Source organism: Pollachius pollachius, assembly GCF_949987615.1.
Source record: "Pollachius pollachius genome assembly, chromosome: 17".
Lineage (NCBI taxonomy): Eukaryota > Metazoa > Chordata > Actinopteri > Gadiformes > Gadidae > Pollachius > Pollachius pollachius.
Window position 1 is genome coordinate 15,311,995 of NC_136950.1, and position 16,129 is coordinate 15,328,123.

Consider the following 16,129-nt stretch of genomic DNA (forward strand, 5'->3'; position numbering starts at 1 on the left):
AGCTGACGCGCAGACACGCGCACACACACACACACACACACACACACCTCATGACACACACCTCGCACACACGTACGCGCCGGGGCTAAAGAAAATAATAAAGGAGATAATATCCATAGAAATGAGTTTTGCGCTGCCGTGGCAGTGAACCTGTCCTTTATTGAGCGCTGGGTATGAATGGGGGCCCTCGTGCCCTGGAGACGGGGCCCGGGCCTGACAATAACTATTGATTGACCCATCTGAAGCATGGGGGACGGGTGGGCCGCCCTTCCCTGGAGAGAGGGTTCATTCTCGTCTCATTTCGGCTCTCTGCCGTGGGCCGGCTAAAGGGAGAGCAGGTAGTTAGCGGGACGAAAAGAGGCAGAAAAATAAAAACACACACACACACACGTACAAACACACGCATACCGATGCAAACACACACACACACAGATACAAACACACAAACACATACAAACACACAACCAGATACAAACACACACACACACAGACAAAAACACACACACACACACGCGCAAACACACACACACAGATACAAACACACACACACACACACACACACACACACTTGAATCACTGCTCCCACTCCACTCCTCCAGATGACAGCTGGAGCTATGCGTCTCCATTTGGGGAGAAAACAGGGCGAGAGTGAGAACGTGCGGGCGGCATAATGGGGGCGAACGGACGCGTGGAACATTTAATTACACGGCCGAAACCTCCCCCCCCCCACACACACACACACACTCCAACGCTACCCCCCCCGAGTCACCGTGACGACCCTCTGGAGCAGTGGGCTCGCTAACAGGTACCTCCCCCACACACACTCTCCACACACACACACACACACACACACACACACACACACACACACACACACACAAACCGCCCGACTCTCCCAACAGACGGCTAAGGTGGTAATGTGTCCCTCGCTCGGAGCGCGCTCTGAGGTCTCTTCACAGCTTTCAAACGAGGTTTGAGTGCCGGTGAGATCTCTATAAGCTGCTGTGTTACCTTCAGGGTGTACCTATGTGTGTGTGTGTGTGTGTGTGCCTGTTGCTGTGTGTGTGTGTGTGGTTGTGTGTTGCTGTGTACGTTTTGTACGTGGTTGCGTGCGTGCGTATGTGTGTGTTTTGCATGAGGAGATGCCTCATGTGGATAATTAGGCATCATCTACCATACTATCTATGTGTGTGTGTGGGTGATTGTATGAGCAAGTGTCTCTCTGTCTGTCTGTCTGTGTGTGTGCGTGTGCATGTGTATGTGTGCCTGCGTGCTTGTATGAAGTGATGCAGATACGCATCTCAAGTGTCTCCTTGTTCTTCCCTGTCCAGACGGGTTTACTTTTCTAGGTGTCACAAGCTGAAGTGAACATGTTCAGAGAGGGAGAGAGAGACAGAGAGAGGAGTAGAGAGAGAGAGAGAGAGAGAGAGAGAGAGAGAGAGAGAGAGCGAGAGAGAGAGAGAGAGAGACATAAAGACAGAAAGCAGGAGAAAGACAGAGCGGGGGGAGAGTAGCGTGGCAGTTTGTTAGAGAGCTGTCAAGATGTAAGGCTTACTTTGTTCTGTTCCACTAAGGACATATGGACATCAAGCTACACCTATGTCTGCCTCTGTGTGTGTGTGTGTGTGTGTGTGTGTGTGTGTGTGTGTGTGTGTGTGTGTGTGTGTGTGTGTGTGTGTGTGTGTGTGTGTGTGTGAGTTTGCGTGTGTGTGTGTGTGTGTGTGTATGCCTTGATCTCGTAGAGTCTACCAATAGTTTCTGCACTGTCGGTATTAAATAGGTAAATGGGTGTGTGTGTTTGTGTGTGTCTATGTGTGTCTGTGTGTGTGGGTGAGGGAGTTTACATGCCTTTTTTGAGTGTAAATGTGCGCAGGTGTGTATGAGATTGTTCAGGGATTTGGTGCTGTGTGTGTGTGTGTGTGTGTGTGTCTGTCTGTCTGTGTGTGTGTGTGTCTCTGTGTGTACGTGCGCTATGAGCCTGACCATCTGTGGGTGGTGAGAAATGCCTTGGATTATCGTTACACTCAGAAAAGGCCTTTAATGATACAGTGAGAGCGGTGTGTTTATGTGTGAGTTTTTGGTGTGAGTGCGTCCACGTGTGCTTTCATAGTTCATAATGAGTTTATCTGGCAATGGTAATGTAATGGGCATGTCAATTCACTGTGTGTGTGTCTGTGTGTGTGTGTGTGTGTGTGTGTGTGTGTGTGTGTGTGTGTGTGTGTGTGTGTGTGTGAGTGTGTGCAAGCAACTACATCTCCATCTATGGCGCTTGAGTCAGCTGAAGGCCTAATGCAGCCCAGTTCTCCCATGACAAATCAGTTCAATTAGCACTGTGTGTCGACCAAAACACACTTTGTCAAACCCTCGGAATCTCTCCATTCTCTCTCTCCCAAAGTCTCTCTGCCACTCTCTCTATCTCTGTCCCCTTCCATCTCTCTTTTTCATTTGGAATTATTTTTTTGGCCCCATGCTCTTTTTCTTCTATCCTACTCTGGGCCCATAATGGAGCGCACACACACACACACACACACACACACACACACACACACACACACACACACGCACACACACACACACACAGAGTCCACACACACAAACACACTCAACACACACAGACACACACACACACACACACACACACACACACACGCACACACAAATAGACACACGCACACACTCAACACTCAAACACACACACACAATGACAATGTCAGTATATTGGTTACTTAGCTCTCATTTTCACAGGCCTCCCACACGGTGGATCTCTGAGTGGGGACACACAACTGTGCTGAGTGCCGTTAAGTGGCTGCTGTACGTCTCTGCCACGTCTACCCCGCACAGTTAACTTTCTCCGTGAAGACACGATGCTCCATAATGCTGCAATGATATTTTTGATCCACGAGATGTGAAAGAGATGCTACAAATCTTGCTACAGATGCTTTTTTTTTCTTTCTTTCTTTCTTTCTTTCTTTCTTTCCTTCCATCTTTCTTTCCCTATTCTATTCCTTCCTTCCATTGTTCCTTGCTACAAAATGTCTTTCTCTTTATTTCTACTCTTTTTCTTTCTGCCCTTCCTTCCATCTTTCCATCCTTCCATCTTTCTTTCCCTCTTTCCTTCCTTCCTTTCCATCCATCATTCCATACTTCCTTTGCATCCATTATTCCACCCTTCCCTGCTCCGTTCCTCTTCCTTTGTTCCTTGGTTCTCTTTACAGATCCTTTTTTTCCTTTTTTTTTTTTACCCATCCTTCCTGTCTGATACTACTCCGGTCCCACCGCCGTGGCAGAACAATGCTCTGCCCATATGCTCAAGGAAGATAAATACTAATTTCAGGCCAATTCAGTGTGACACGAACATAATCGTCTCATTGCTCTATTTGTTCAGACAGACTTGATGCATTGGGACCTGGACGCCACGAGAGCGAGGCACTGCATCACCGCGCTCATAGAAGAAATTACCTTTTCCAATAACACAATTCATCTTCCCCAAAGTTTTTCCAATGACATACATCATCGTCCCCGGAGTTAAATATGTAGAGCGCTGAAATGTCCAACCCCAATAAAATGGAACCATTTCTCCCTTTGCTTGTCGAAGCTGGTCCGTTCCACACCAATCCCAAGTCGGGTGACAAAACTATCAGTCTGGGACCGAGTCTGTGGCATATGGCTCCTGCTCAGTCAGGCAGAAGATGGTCCTACTTATAAATGAGCAGAGAAAACAGGTTGTTATAATTAGCCACATTTATAAGCACGATGGCAGTGCCCCATGACAGGGTGAGAATGGTGGCCATTACTGCTGAATTAAATGTAGAATTCACCGTCGACATCAAAAGTGCTGTAGAGATGATCTATAACTTGAGTCTCATTTGCTAGATATGGCATACCAACCCGTCAGCAATTATTAATTGAAAAACGCTGTGAGATTATCTGTTTGGAGTTGACTGCGCCTGACTCTATGTAAGAAAATATTGATTCAAGACCTGTCCAGTCAGAAAAAGATCATATAGATTTGATATACTTATTGATCCCATGGGGAAGTTCCATCTCTGCTCTCAACCCATCATAGCTAGGGGCTAGGAGCAGTGGGCTGCCACAGATGTAGTGCTCTCGCCTTGGTCATGGGCAGGGCAGGACTTTCAACTGGCTTTTTTTTTTCATGGCTTCTCTTCTGCAGACTCCTTCTTGTCTGTTCATCACAGGCGTGTGAAATGCAACACTTCTCAGTGGCAGAGGAACTTGGGAACGGAACGAGCAGAGAGGGAGGGGAGTTTTTGGGGTTGTTTAATTTCAAAATCGTGCTCTCTCCTTTCTCCTTACCACTCTTGACTCTTATGTGCTGCAGCTTTGACATACTCCTCTTGTGAATGCTATATGTGGCTCGTACTAGGAGCCAATGCTCACACTTAGTCAGGTATTGAAAAGGATTAGTTTTATTGAAAAGTTATTAACTTGTAAGATATGCAAGGATATGTAAGCGTGTCTGTGTTTGGGAACATGTTCGTGTTGATTGACAGGCCTCTCTGCCCCAGCGATTTGTTTCGCCAAACAAAAGAAAAAATCCGCTTTCAAAAACACAGTGCTGACTTTAAAGCCAAGTTTGGCCCCAAAATGCTGATTCAGAAAACAGTCGAAGACTCATTTTACATGTTTGGGTACAAGTTGTCAATGTAAAAATGGTTATTTCAGAGTCACGTCTCTATAAATCTATTTCACTGTCTATTTCCCAGGCACATAATACATTTATCACACCAAACTGGGTCACAATTGTTCCAATAATTAAAACCGCTGCCAGACTCGATCGTGCTGATGTGTTTTTTATGTATTTTATATGATATGGTTTTAGTTTTTTTCTTATTTGATGTACTCCCATGATTCTTGCCATTTTGGGTTTTATCTCCATTGTCTAATGTACTAATTGTAAGTCCCTTTGTTGAATAGCGTCAGCTAAATAAATCAAACTCAACCTAATATATAATCGGTTACGATGACCTCTTCGATTTTTCATGATTGATCACAATCTTATTCACAAGGGAGCGATGACAAAGTTCTGATCTCAGGGATGAACCGAGCGTGCGTCTGAATCTGATTCACTAACGTGAACGCCGGGCGGCGGTACTCAAAGGGCATGGGTCTGTGTGTGTGCTGCCGTTGATCTCATGTTGCTCGCTGCTCAGAACAGTGCGCAAGAAGCATGCGCTCAGGCCCAGAGCGCCGGTGACAGTGCTGAATAAGTGCACGTATGACAAGCCGCTAGTCCCTGAGCAGGCTATTCTTTCACTGACCTTGTGCTTTTCAGTCTCAGTGGAATAGTGTTTAAGTGGGATGAATAGGCATTCACCAAAGGAAAGAAAATAGATTTTTTCCTTGACTATGTGTTTTATTCAATTTGGCATTTTCTTGAACTGGGCACATTTCAGTGGAGTCGACGAGGACAATGTCATCAGCGAGAAGGAGCCTTTGAGAGATTTTGGAGATAATTTAAATTGTCTTCATGGATGCGAGACAGCCTTCGGTTGCTCTGCTGTCAAATGATGTCTGGCGAAACCTCAGGAGGTCTCAGTAACATCAAACATGACAAAGATAGCGATACGCACATAAAGAACAAGCATATGCACACACCCACAAACACTCACAAACAATCCTGCTACAAAAGAAACAAACGCACACACCCACACACACAATCTTGCTCTCCATGCTAGACAAGCTCTGTGGTAAACTGAGGTATAGGTAGCTGCTGTGTCTGCAGCAGTGACTTAATATGTGTGTGTGTGTTTGTGTGGGTGATTGTATGTGTGCTTGCAAGCGTGTGTATGTGTTTGTGTGTTTGTGTGCTTGTCTGTGTATGTGCCATGTGCACACGTCTGTTATAATTGAATACGTAGGCGTCTCTGGGAAGAGTGAACACAGACAGATGCCAGATCAAATACTTTTTCTACTTTTTCTTTGTGTGTGGGTGTGCGGACAGCCGATAAGTGTGTGTGTGTGTGTGTGTGTGTGTGTGTGTGTGTGTGTGTGTGTGTGTGTGTGTGTGTGTGTGTGTGTGTGTGTGTTCACCAAACAAACAAGGTAAACAATGATATCATTTTGATCAAGCAGTTATGATTTGAGCTCGACAAACCTACCAGCTTCAGATGCACCAGGGAAATGCTGCTATTGTCGCCATTATCATTAGTGTTAGGGTTAGCTCTCAACTTTACGGGGGTTCAGCTTGTATAATTGCATCAGTGGAGTCTGCGTGTCCAAATAATTCAACATATAAAACACAAATTAAATGTGTGAGGTTCACTGTGAACGAGTATCAGGAGGAAATGCAATGCTACATGCCAATGCTATTGGTATCGTTATGGAGGGCAAAGAAGAGGATACGGGCGGCTGGGGAGAGAGGGGGAACCCAAAAGACAGAGAGGTTCTGACCTTTCACATTTTTCATTGACTCAGCAAAGCTCTGTCTAACTTGACACTTCCCGCTATGACTCCTTCCGGGAAAGTTTTCCCCATCAATGTTCGTACTGCTAAAAATATATATTTGGTCTTAAAACATATATAAATATCTGGAACATTCCTGAACCCTCTCATTCTGGAGGCAGTGGGTTTCTCTGCAGCTGTCCAATACTCTTGGTACTGACATCCCTCTGGGAATAGTTTCCGGGTGTTGGATTGCGTAGGAAATGCTGTCGGATTCTAGGGATGCGTGTTATGTGAGTGTATGTTATGTGTGTGTCTGTATGGATCCTTATTCTGTGTTTATGTCACAGTGTTAAACTGCTACAGACTAGCCGTCGTCTTTTCACTTGAGTGTTTGTCGGCCCAAATGTGTCACAGCCAATCATCTTGTAAAATGTAATTTTCACATTTCAGAAAAATAAACCAGGACAGACAGAAAAGCACACAGTCACACAAACAGACACTCCAAACACACACAAACAGAAAATGGGACAAAGGATGTATTTTTGATTTTTCAAAGGTCTATTCGAAAATACTCGCACAAAAACACACACAAATACACAAAAACCAAGAAGACCGAACGCATCCCCGACTGGGATCCCTGTATCATTATTAAACCCCATTTCTAAGAAGGGATTGGTAAAATATCATTAAGTTCCTTCCCTCGCTTTCCTAAAGAGGACTGTGGATAAAGCGACGCGCTTTCAAACAGCATGGTGGATTCTGCCAATAAGGAGGGCACAAAGACCGCTTGCATCATTTTGCTCTGGTGCAGGAATTATTGCAGACGATAAGCCTGTAGTCATGTATGGAGTGATTACTGTGTGCGTGTGTGTGTGTGGTGTAATAGAGCAGTCTGGTTAATGCGCTACAACAAACGAAAGCACTGTCGCTTTATAAATATAGGGAGGCGCTATTTCGGTGAATTGAGCATGTTTCTTATCCACCCTCAATGTTTAAATTTTAACTACTACTACAATATATGCGAGCAGAAGAAAAGGTGAGGCAGAGAAAGAGAGAGTGACACCGACAGACAGAGAGAGCGAGAGCGAGACGGAGAGCGAAAGTGATTGGTGGACAAGCGAGCGGGTCCTGCTCTTCTTATCATAAGAAACGGGTCAGACATACCTGGCTACACCCGGGACACTCGTTTCCATTCTCGCAGGTCCTGCGTCGTGATTGGATGCCTCCTCCGCACGGCACCGTGCACCGTTCCCATGCCGACCACGCCGACCAATAGACGTGTGCCGGGCATGGCAGGTGTTCGTTGCAGTACCTGTGAAGGGAAAGAACAAGATTCAAAAGGGATCATTCGGAATGAGTGTGAGGTGTGTGCCTGTGCCTTTTTAGGGAAGTCTAGTTTTGCGTTTCTTTTTTGTCAACGTCAGGATTTTTGTAGGACGTCACTCTGCTTAATTGACCGGACACCTGCTAACGTAGCAAAATGGCAGCCATCCTGCCTGGCTGTACGGTTAATCACATCTTTGGCAGGACAGCTGAGATGATGTATGATGAGCACCGGAGGCGTCACCATACTTACAGTCCTGTCGACGGCAGCCCTGAAATAGCTCCAGCAAAGAGGCCACACCACAGGATATGCGACTGGTGTGGAACAACCCTGTAAACCTCCCCCGAACAAACTTTAACAGACCAGACAGACACATCTCTTTTACGTGCCTATCAAGCTCTGACAAATGGCACCCCGTAAAACAAAACACGACAAAGAGCCCCAAAACCACCCCCCAAAAAAAACGAACAAACCACCAAAAATAATTGTACGTATCGCGCTCCGAAGAGCGAGTCGGCAGCATGTGTCTAAACAAGGCACGCGGGGTAAAAATAATGAAAGAGCCGGCGTTAAATAAACGAGAAGTGATGCTCTGACTACCGAGCCGGGCTATAATGAGCATGGGTGAGGTATGTATTTCCTGTAGCTCCGTGACGCACGCGGCCCATGGGAGAACGTAGATGTATGCATCACTCCTAATGCTGTCCTTTACGAGACAGCGTAACGGCGGCACCTAAAACGCTTAATTACTCTGTCGTCGCTCCGCAACAACAAAACCAAGTGGCCGGGCCCTATTAGAGGCACACGCTCACTCTTTTTACATCTGACTAGTAAAACTGCCATTTTACTGCCATTTTGTTGTTGTGCTATGGCTCATACCAAGCCCGCTTATTTTATAAGGGAAAACGCTCACGTCGTGTTCTGAAGGATTTCACGTGGTAAGCGGGGGGGACACCTCAAGGCAGGATATTTCTTTTGTCTTGTTTTTCCGGGGAATATTCTGCCAATGATCAGAGCCGATCAAAGCATGGATTTCTGTGTGCTGAGGATACAGAGGGCTGCAGAGAGCTCAACTGAACACACACAGTTTCAATGAAAGCCCAAAGCTTGTAACTACAGGGTTTGTCGATGTCAGTGTTTCACACTGGTGGTCCCGTGGTGAGAATGTATGCACTGCCAGTATTGAGAGACGCAGAAGATGAATGCCTGAACCCAAAGGCATGTATTTAATATGTGTGTGTGGGTAAAGTGGAAGGGGAAAGGGTGGGTAGATAATAATAACCAAGCGGTGACAAGCTGTTAAAACATTTGACAGGTGCCTGATTTCAAGGTCTGGGTACATTTGGCCAAGAACAAAGTCGTAACTTTAGCCGTACAAAGACGGGATAATCCGTCGTTGTTTTCTTTTTCTAACCCCGAGAAAAAAAGGTATTAACAAAGTTTCCAGATTAAAAATGTTACTAATTACTGGCTATAGGCTGAGTTAGCAGGGAATATTGTATCGGCCTGCTGGGGGGAGGAACAGAAGGCCCGTAAACACAAGCGTTTAGAAGCCAAATTTAGCCTGGAGCCTTGCTTAGCATGGCCCAACTGAGCTCATTAGCTCTTTGCTATACAAACTGCAGAAAAACAATTGGGTATTCATTCACAGAAGGCTTTTAAGAAAGTTGGTTTTGGTTGAATTATTTATGCTGTATTGTTAGATTCTACACACAGCATGGGATGTGTGTGTGTGTGTATATCCTTGAGTGTGTGAAGGTGTTCACCCCACATACACACACATATACAGTGGGGCAAAAAAGTATTTAGTCAGCCACCAATTGTGCAAGTTCTCCCACTTAAAAAGATGAGAGAGGCCTGTAATTTTCATCATAGGTAAACCTCAGCTATGAGAGACAAAATGAAAAAAAAAAATCCAGAAAATCACATTGTCTGATTTTTTAAGAATTTATTTGCAAATTATGGTGGAAAATAAGTATTTGGTCACCTACAAACCAGCAAGATTTCTGGCTGTCACAGACCTGTAACTTCTTCTTTAAGAGGCTCCTCTGTCCTCCACTCGTTACCTGTATTAATGGCACTTGTTTGAACTCCTTATCAGTATAAAAGACACCTGTCCACAACCTCAAACAGTCACACTCCAAACTTCACTATGGCCAAGACCAATGAGCTGTCAAAGGACACCAGAAACACAATTGTAGACCTGCACCAGGCTGGGAAGTCTGAATCTGCAATAGGTAAGCAGCTTGGTGTGAAGAAATCAACTGTGGGAGCAATTATTAGGAAATGGAATACATACAAGACCACTGATAATCTCCCTCGATCTGGGGCTCCACGCAAGATCTCACCCTGTGGGGTCAAAATGATCACAAGAACGGTGAACAAAAATCCCAGAACCACACGGGGGGACCTAGTGAATGACCTCCAGAGAGCTGGGACCAAAGTAACAAAGGCTACCATCACTAACACACTACGCCGCCAGGGATTCAAATCCTGCAGTGCCAGACGTGTCCCCCTGCTAAGCCAGTGCATGTCCGGGCCCGTTTGAAGTTTGCTAGAGAGCATTTGGATGATCCAGAACAGGATTTGGAGAATGTCATATGGTCAGATGAAACCAAAATATAACTTTTTGGTAAAAACTCAACTCGTCGTGTTTGGAGGAGAAAGAATGCTGAGTTGCATCCAAAGAACACCATACCTACAGTGAAGCATGGGGGTGGAAACATCATGCTTTGGGGCTGTTTTTCTGCCAAGGGACCAGGACGTCTGATCCGTGTGACGGAAAGAATGAATGGGGCTATGTATCGTGAGATTTTGAGTGAAAACCTCCTTCCATCAGCAAGGGCACTGAAGATGAAACGTGGCTGGGTCTTTCAGCATGACAATGACCCCAAACACACCTCCCGGGCAACGAAGGAGTGGCTTCGTAAGAAGCATTTCAAGCTCCTGGAGTGGCCTAGCCATTCTCCAGATCTCAACCCCATAGAAAATCTTTGGAGGGAGTTGAAAGTCTGTGTTGCCCAGCGAAGGCCCAAAAACATCACTGCTCTAGAGGAGATCTGCATGGAGGAATGGGCCAAAATACCAGCAGCAGTGTGTGAAAACCTTGTAAAGACTTACAGAAAACGTTTGACCTCTGTCATTACCAACAAAGGGCATGTAACAAAGTATTGAGATGACCTTTTGTTATTGACCAAATAATTATTTTCCACCATAATTTGCAAATAAATTCTTTAAAAATCAGACAATGTGATTTTCTAGATTTTTTTTTTCATTTTGTCTCTCATAGCTGAGGTATACCTATGATGAAAATTACAGGCCTCTCTCATCTTTTTAAGTGGGAGAACTTGCACAATTGGTGGCTGACTAAATACTTTTTTGCCCCACTGTATCTGTGTTTGTGGTGGTAGCCTTTCCATGGCCGCTCACTCCCTCTTTTGCTCTCATATTCTCCCTCTCTCTCTCTGTCGCTTTGAGACATATGTAAAATACCAAATGTGGTATGGCTTTCTCTTGAAACCAAACTTTTGCTCCCCAAAGAAAATGTTAATAAATGTATTCTGTCAAAATATGGATACACTAGGGCTTACCTGTGTTTCGCTTTCAATATATTGAGTTATTTTCTCGTCATATTCTCCACATGTGATGCATTGGACTGAGTCATTCATCTCTCATGTTCACAATATGCCTGCTGGCCCACTCCTCTCCACTGTGTCAGTGTCAGCGTCGGGAGCGGGAGAGAGAGAGAGAGAGAGAGAGAGAGAGAGAGAGAGAGAGAGAGAGAGAGAGAGAGAGAGAGAGAGAGAGAGAGAGAGAGACACACACACACACACACACACACACACACACACACAGACAGACAGACAGACAGACAGACAGACAGACAGACAGACAGACAGACAGACAGACAGACAGGTAGAGAGAGACACAAAGAAAAAGAGGGAGAAATAGAAGGGCACCGCAAGGGGCGAAAACAAAATGTCGGACTATCTGGGGTAGAAGGATGTAATGGAGGGTTCGGCCTTTGACGGCCTCATCCCATCACTCCTGCTCCCTGCCGCTGCCTCATTTTGTTGCTATGGTGACAACTGGTAACAATTTCCAGCTCCCGCCATCCATCTATCTCCTACTGTATGAATTATTTGCAAAGGACCACAGGTGGCGGGAGGAAAACACACCAGCGAGACAACGGGAGGAATATGAAGGAAGATAGAGGTAGCGGGGTGCACAATTAGCCCCGGCCATTTACCATCCATCCGTTACGCAGCATCACTACCCAGCGAGATTAGCCAGCTCTCATTTCCCTTCTTCCCTACATGTGATTGAAAGAAGGGGAGGGAGGGAGGCCCGTATTGTTTCATGTTTTCTTATCAGGGGATCGTTCTTCCTCACTTCAACCGGAATGCTTCAGCATGCTGACTGGCTGCGTGTTCGAAAGCAAGAAAATGACATAGTGGGGGTAAAACGTTGGCAAATAAAGGTAAAAACAAGGAGTCATCGCCTACAACTGTTTGTGATGGTTTTGATGATTTGAAATGGTACACAGCCACACACATGATTTTATGTGATCTCGCCGACATACAGGATACACAGCATATATAGATAGGTGTATGAGCCTGCATGATTGTGTATGTGTGGGTGTGTTTGTGTGTGTGTGTTTGTCTGTGCAAGTGTTTGTGAGGCAACACAAGTGTGTGAGCATGTGTGTGTGTGTGTTTGTGTGCATGTGAATCTGTGTGTCTTTGCTTATGGGTGTGCACATGTATGTGCACATGTGTGTGCACATGTGTGTGTGTGTGCGTGCGTGCGTGCGTGCGTGTGCAAGTGTTTGTGAGGCTACACAAGTGTGTGAGTGTGTCTGTGTGTGGGTGTGTTTGTGTGTATGTCAATGTGTGTGTCTGTGCTTATGGGTGTGCACATGTATGTGCACATGTATGTGTGTGTGTGTGTGTGTGTGTGTGTGTGTGTGTGTGTGTGTGTGTGTGTGTGTGTGTGTGTGTGCATGTGCGTGTGCGTGCGTGCATGTGTGCGTGTGTGAGTGTGTGTGTGTGTGTGTGTGTGTGTGTGTGAGTCATACCGCTCCTCCCGGTTCTGGCCCACACACACGCGGCCCCCGTGGCGGGGCGCGGGGTTGCTGCAGGAGCGCTGGCGGACCTGGAAGCCGATGCCACAGCTGGTGCTGCAGGGGGACCACAGGGTCCAGGGGGTCCACGCGCCGTTCCTGGGGTCCACACACACACACAGGCAGGCACACACACACACACACACACAGGCATGCACGCAAACACACACATGCACACAAACACAGGCATGCATACACACGAACACACACACACACACACACACAGGCACGAACACACACACGCACGCACACACACACACACACACACAGGCATGCATACACACACGCACACACACACACGCACACACACACACACAGGCATGCATACACACACGCACACACACACACACACAGGCATGCATACACACACGCACACACACGTGCACACAAACACAGGCATGCATACACACAAACACACACACACACAGTAACAGGCATGCACGAACACACACACAAACATGCACAGGCATGCATACACACACACACACACACACACACACACACACACACACACAGGCATGAATACATAGAACATAAAAAATGATCAGTCTACCGGAGAGAAAAATAGACAGAGATAGGTAGATGGCTACACAGATACATAGGTGATATATACAGTAGATAGATAATTAAAAATACAGAAAGACAACCACACAGACATTAAGCTAACAGGTCGATAGGTAGATAGACAGAGAGATTAATAGATAGACGGAAAGACAGAGATACACACAGTGAATAGATAAAAGACAAACGGAAGGAAAAAAAGACACAGATAGTAAAGCCCCTTCCACTCATGCAGTCTTTCCATGCAATGTTCCAGAACATGTCCTGCCTGGGTTAATGTGTGAATGGCACCAGGGATCAATATAGCCCAGAAAATGTGCGCCATCAATCCACCTGCTCAAGACCTAGCCACATTCCCAGATCACTTACACGTTGGGCTGCGTTATGAATGAAAGCAGTCACATAGCCGGAAGAGCCATAAAGGGTTTATGTCCGTCTGATTTAATACGCTTTCAAATGTAGCGAGCAAACTAATTGCTATGCCATGTGTGAAACGGTGCAACAGGGAACGGATATGTTTCATAACATAGCTGCATGTGTGAATAAGGAAACCCACAATCAGTGCCTGAAAGGTTATCCCAGTAATTTAACGGGAACAATGTGTGAAAGAGGCTTTAGACAGACCGACAGACAGATAGAAAGAAAGCTAACAGGTAGACAGTCAGACGGACAGAAAGACTGACATTAAGATAGCATGTAGACAGGCAGGGATAGATAGATGAACGGATAAACAGAGAGAAGGCCAGCAGTCAGACAGAGAGGCAGACAGAAAGAGTGACATAAAGATATTATGTCGACAGTCAGCCAGACAGAAAGACTGACACAAACATAGCATGCAGACAGGCAGACAGATAGAAAGATAGATAGTTGAACGGATAAACAGACAGGAGGCCAGCAGGACGTCAGACGGACAGACAGTTACCGTGAACAGTTGGCGACCTCTACGCTGATGCCCTGACAGGACCGCCCGCCGCACTGGGGGGCGGGCTTATCACACGCCCGCGTCCGACACAGGCAGGCGCCCCCACTGCCGCCGTCGTTATGACTACAGGCAGCCCAGCTCGCCCAGGCGCCATACCCGCCGTCCACCGTCACGTTACGCACCTGTCAGGGGGAGGGAACAGGTTGAGGACAGAGTCACGGAAACTTTCTCACACCACTATAGAAAGCACAACACACTGTTAGCCGCCTTTGTTCACGTAGGGATCGCTTGCAAAAATGATGCTCGCACAAACGCAACGGTGTTAGCCGAGGTGCGAAGCAAAGCCAGATTGGTGACGCGGAAATCGATCTTCCTCAACTAGATGCCACGGGAAACAGCATTGTTTTCCTCCGCATCAGCCTCGGCACATATCCCCGACGCAGCGCAAGAGAGAGAGGTGAAAACCTTGTAAAGCGAAGGATTAGTCACAAAACTGACAGCAGAAATAGAGACAGACTCAGGAATACAGATGGAGAGATTAGTCAAAGGTGTTGAGGGAGGGTAATTTACAATACGCAAAGAAGAAAAAAGGAGGAAAGCGGGGGAAAATAACAGCCCTCACGTATGGAGAGAACTTATCTACTGAACATTAAGATAGGGAAATAGGCAGGTTGTTGCGTGTGAAGTATATCATGCCTGGCGATGAATCAGAAGCGATGCCCTGACACCACTATGGGCTTCATACCGAACAATTGAAAATACTTACTTCAAGATTTCACTTCAAAGAAATAGAGGCTATTATGATGGTGTGTTGTGGCGCTGAGTGGGAGATAAGGTCCGGCCTATCATCATTGGTGGTAATTGAACTCTGTGGGTATAAATTGGTTGGCGGTGCTTGACTCCGGCAGAGAGAATCATTTGCATCAGTGCCGAAAATGCCGAAAGCCATAAGCCTCTACAATCGAGGTGGCTAACGGTGTGTCTTTTGAATTACCATATTTCCTATTACTTGCGGGACAAAGAACGTCGTAATTTTCATGAAATCAAAGAATGGAAGGACAGTAATTGCACTCAAAGTGAGATAAATCAATTTGGGAGGCAGGTGAAAGGCCCTGTTGTTCCAGGGACAGAGAGGGGTCTTAAAATCACACCTCTTTTCAAACACAGCCTCAAAATAACAACAACTGACAGCCTAACAGCCGCTGAACGAGAAATAAATAGACGAGAAACATTCAAAGATTACGGACGTATTTTGCGTTTCCGGATTTTGATAATGCAGCTTGAATTCTTGTGTTTTAAAGAAGTTCACTTTTTTGAACTAGTGTGCTTGTGTCTCGTGGTTTTGAGGAGCCTGTGCTCTTTTCAGTGGCAGATGGTGTGTTTGAAAGCAACGAGGGAAAAGCAACCTGGGCCGCTGCCTACGCAGCACAGCGGGTGGTCTAACGTGGACACCTCCGACCGGCCCTCCAACAACCTCCAACACGCACGCAAAAAAGGAGGAAAAGTTTGAAGCAAGAGCAATTCTTAAAACTGTGTTCAAGAGCAAAAAGACCAAAACAATCATATGTATAAGTATAAACTCATAGATTAAACTCACATATCAAAGTCAAAGTCAGAGTGATAAAGTGTTTATTTGCCAAATGTACATTAAAACACAGGGTCGTTCTGAGCATTGAAACTCTTGACAAGGCAAGCAATCATAGATATCATCTATCATATATATATATACATAATATCATATCCTAATGTACATGAGATATGATATATAATAATATACAGTAATCTACATACA

General features: G+C 45.8%; 1 protein-coding gene across 1 annotated transcript in view; it reads right to left on the reverse strand.

Moving 5' to 3' along the window:
• sema5a (sema domain, seven thrombospondin repeats (type 1 and type 1-like), transmembrane domain (TM) and short cytoplasmic domain, (semaphorin) 5A) overlaps window positions 1–16,129 on the reverse strand; it is a 122,779-nt gene that overhangs the window by 26,072 nt on the left and 80,578 nt on the right. The window contains exons 13-15 of the mRNA XM_079755155.1: window positions 14,338–14,519; window positions 12,810–12,953; window positions 7,573–7,720 (exon numbers count right to left, since the gene is read on the reverse strand). Of these exons, the coding sequence (XP_079611281.1) occupies window positions 7,573–7,720; window positions 12,810–12,953; window positions 14,338–14,519 (474 nt within the window). The remainder of the gene's footprint in view (window positions 1–7,572; window positions 7,721–12,809; window positions 12,954–14,337; window positions 14,520–16,129) is intronic.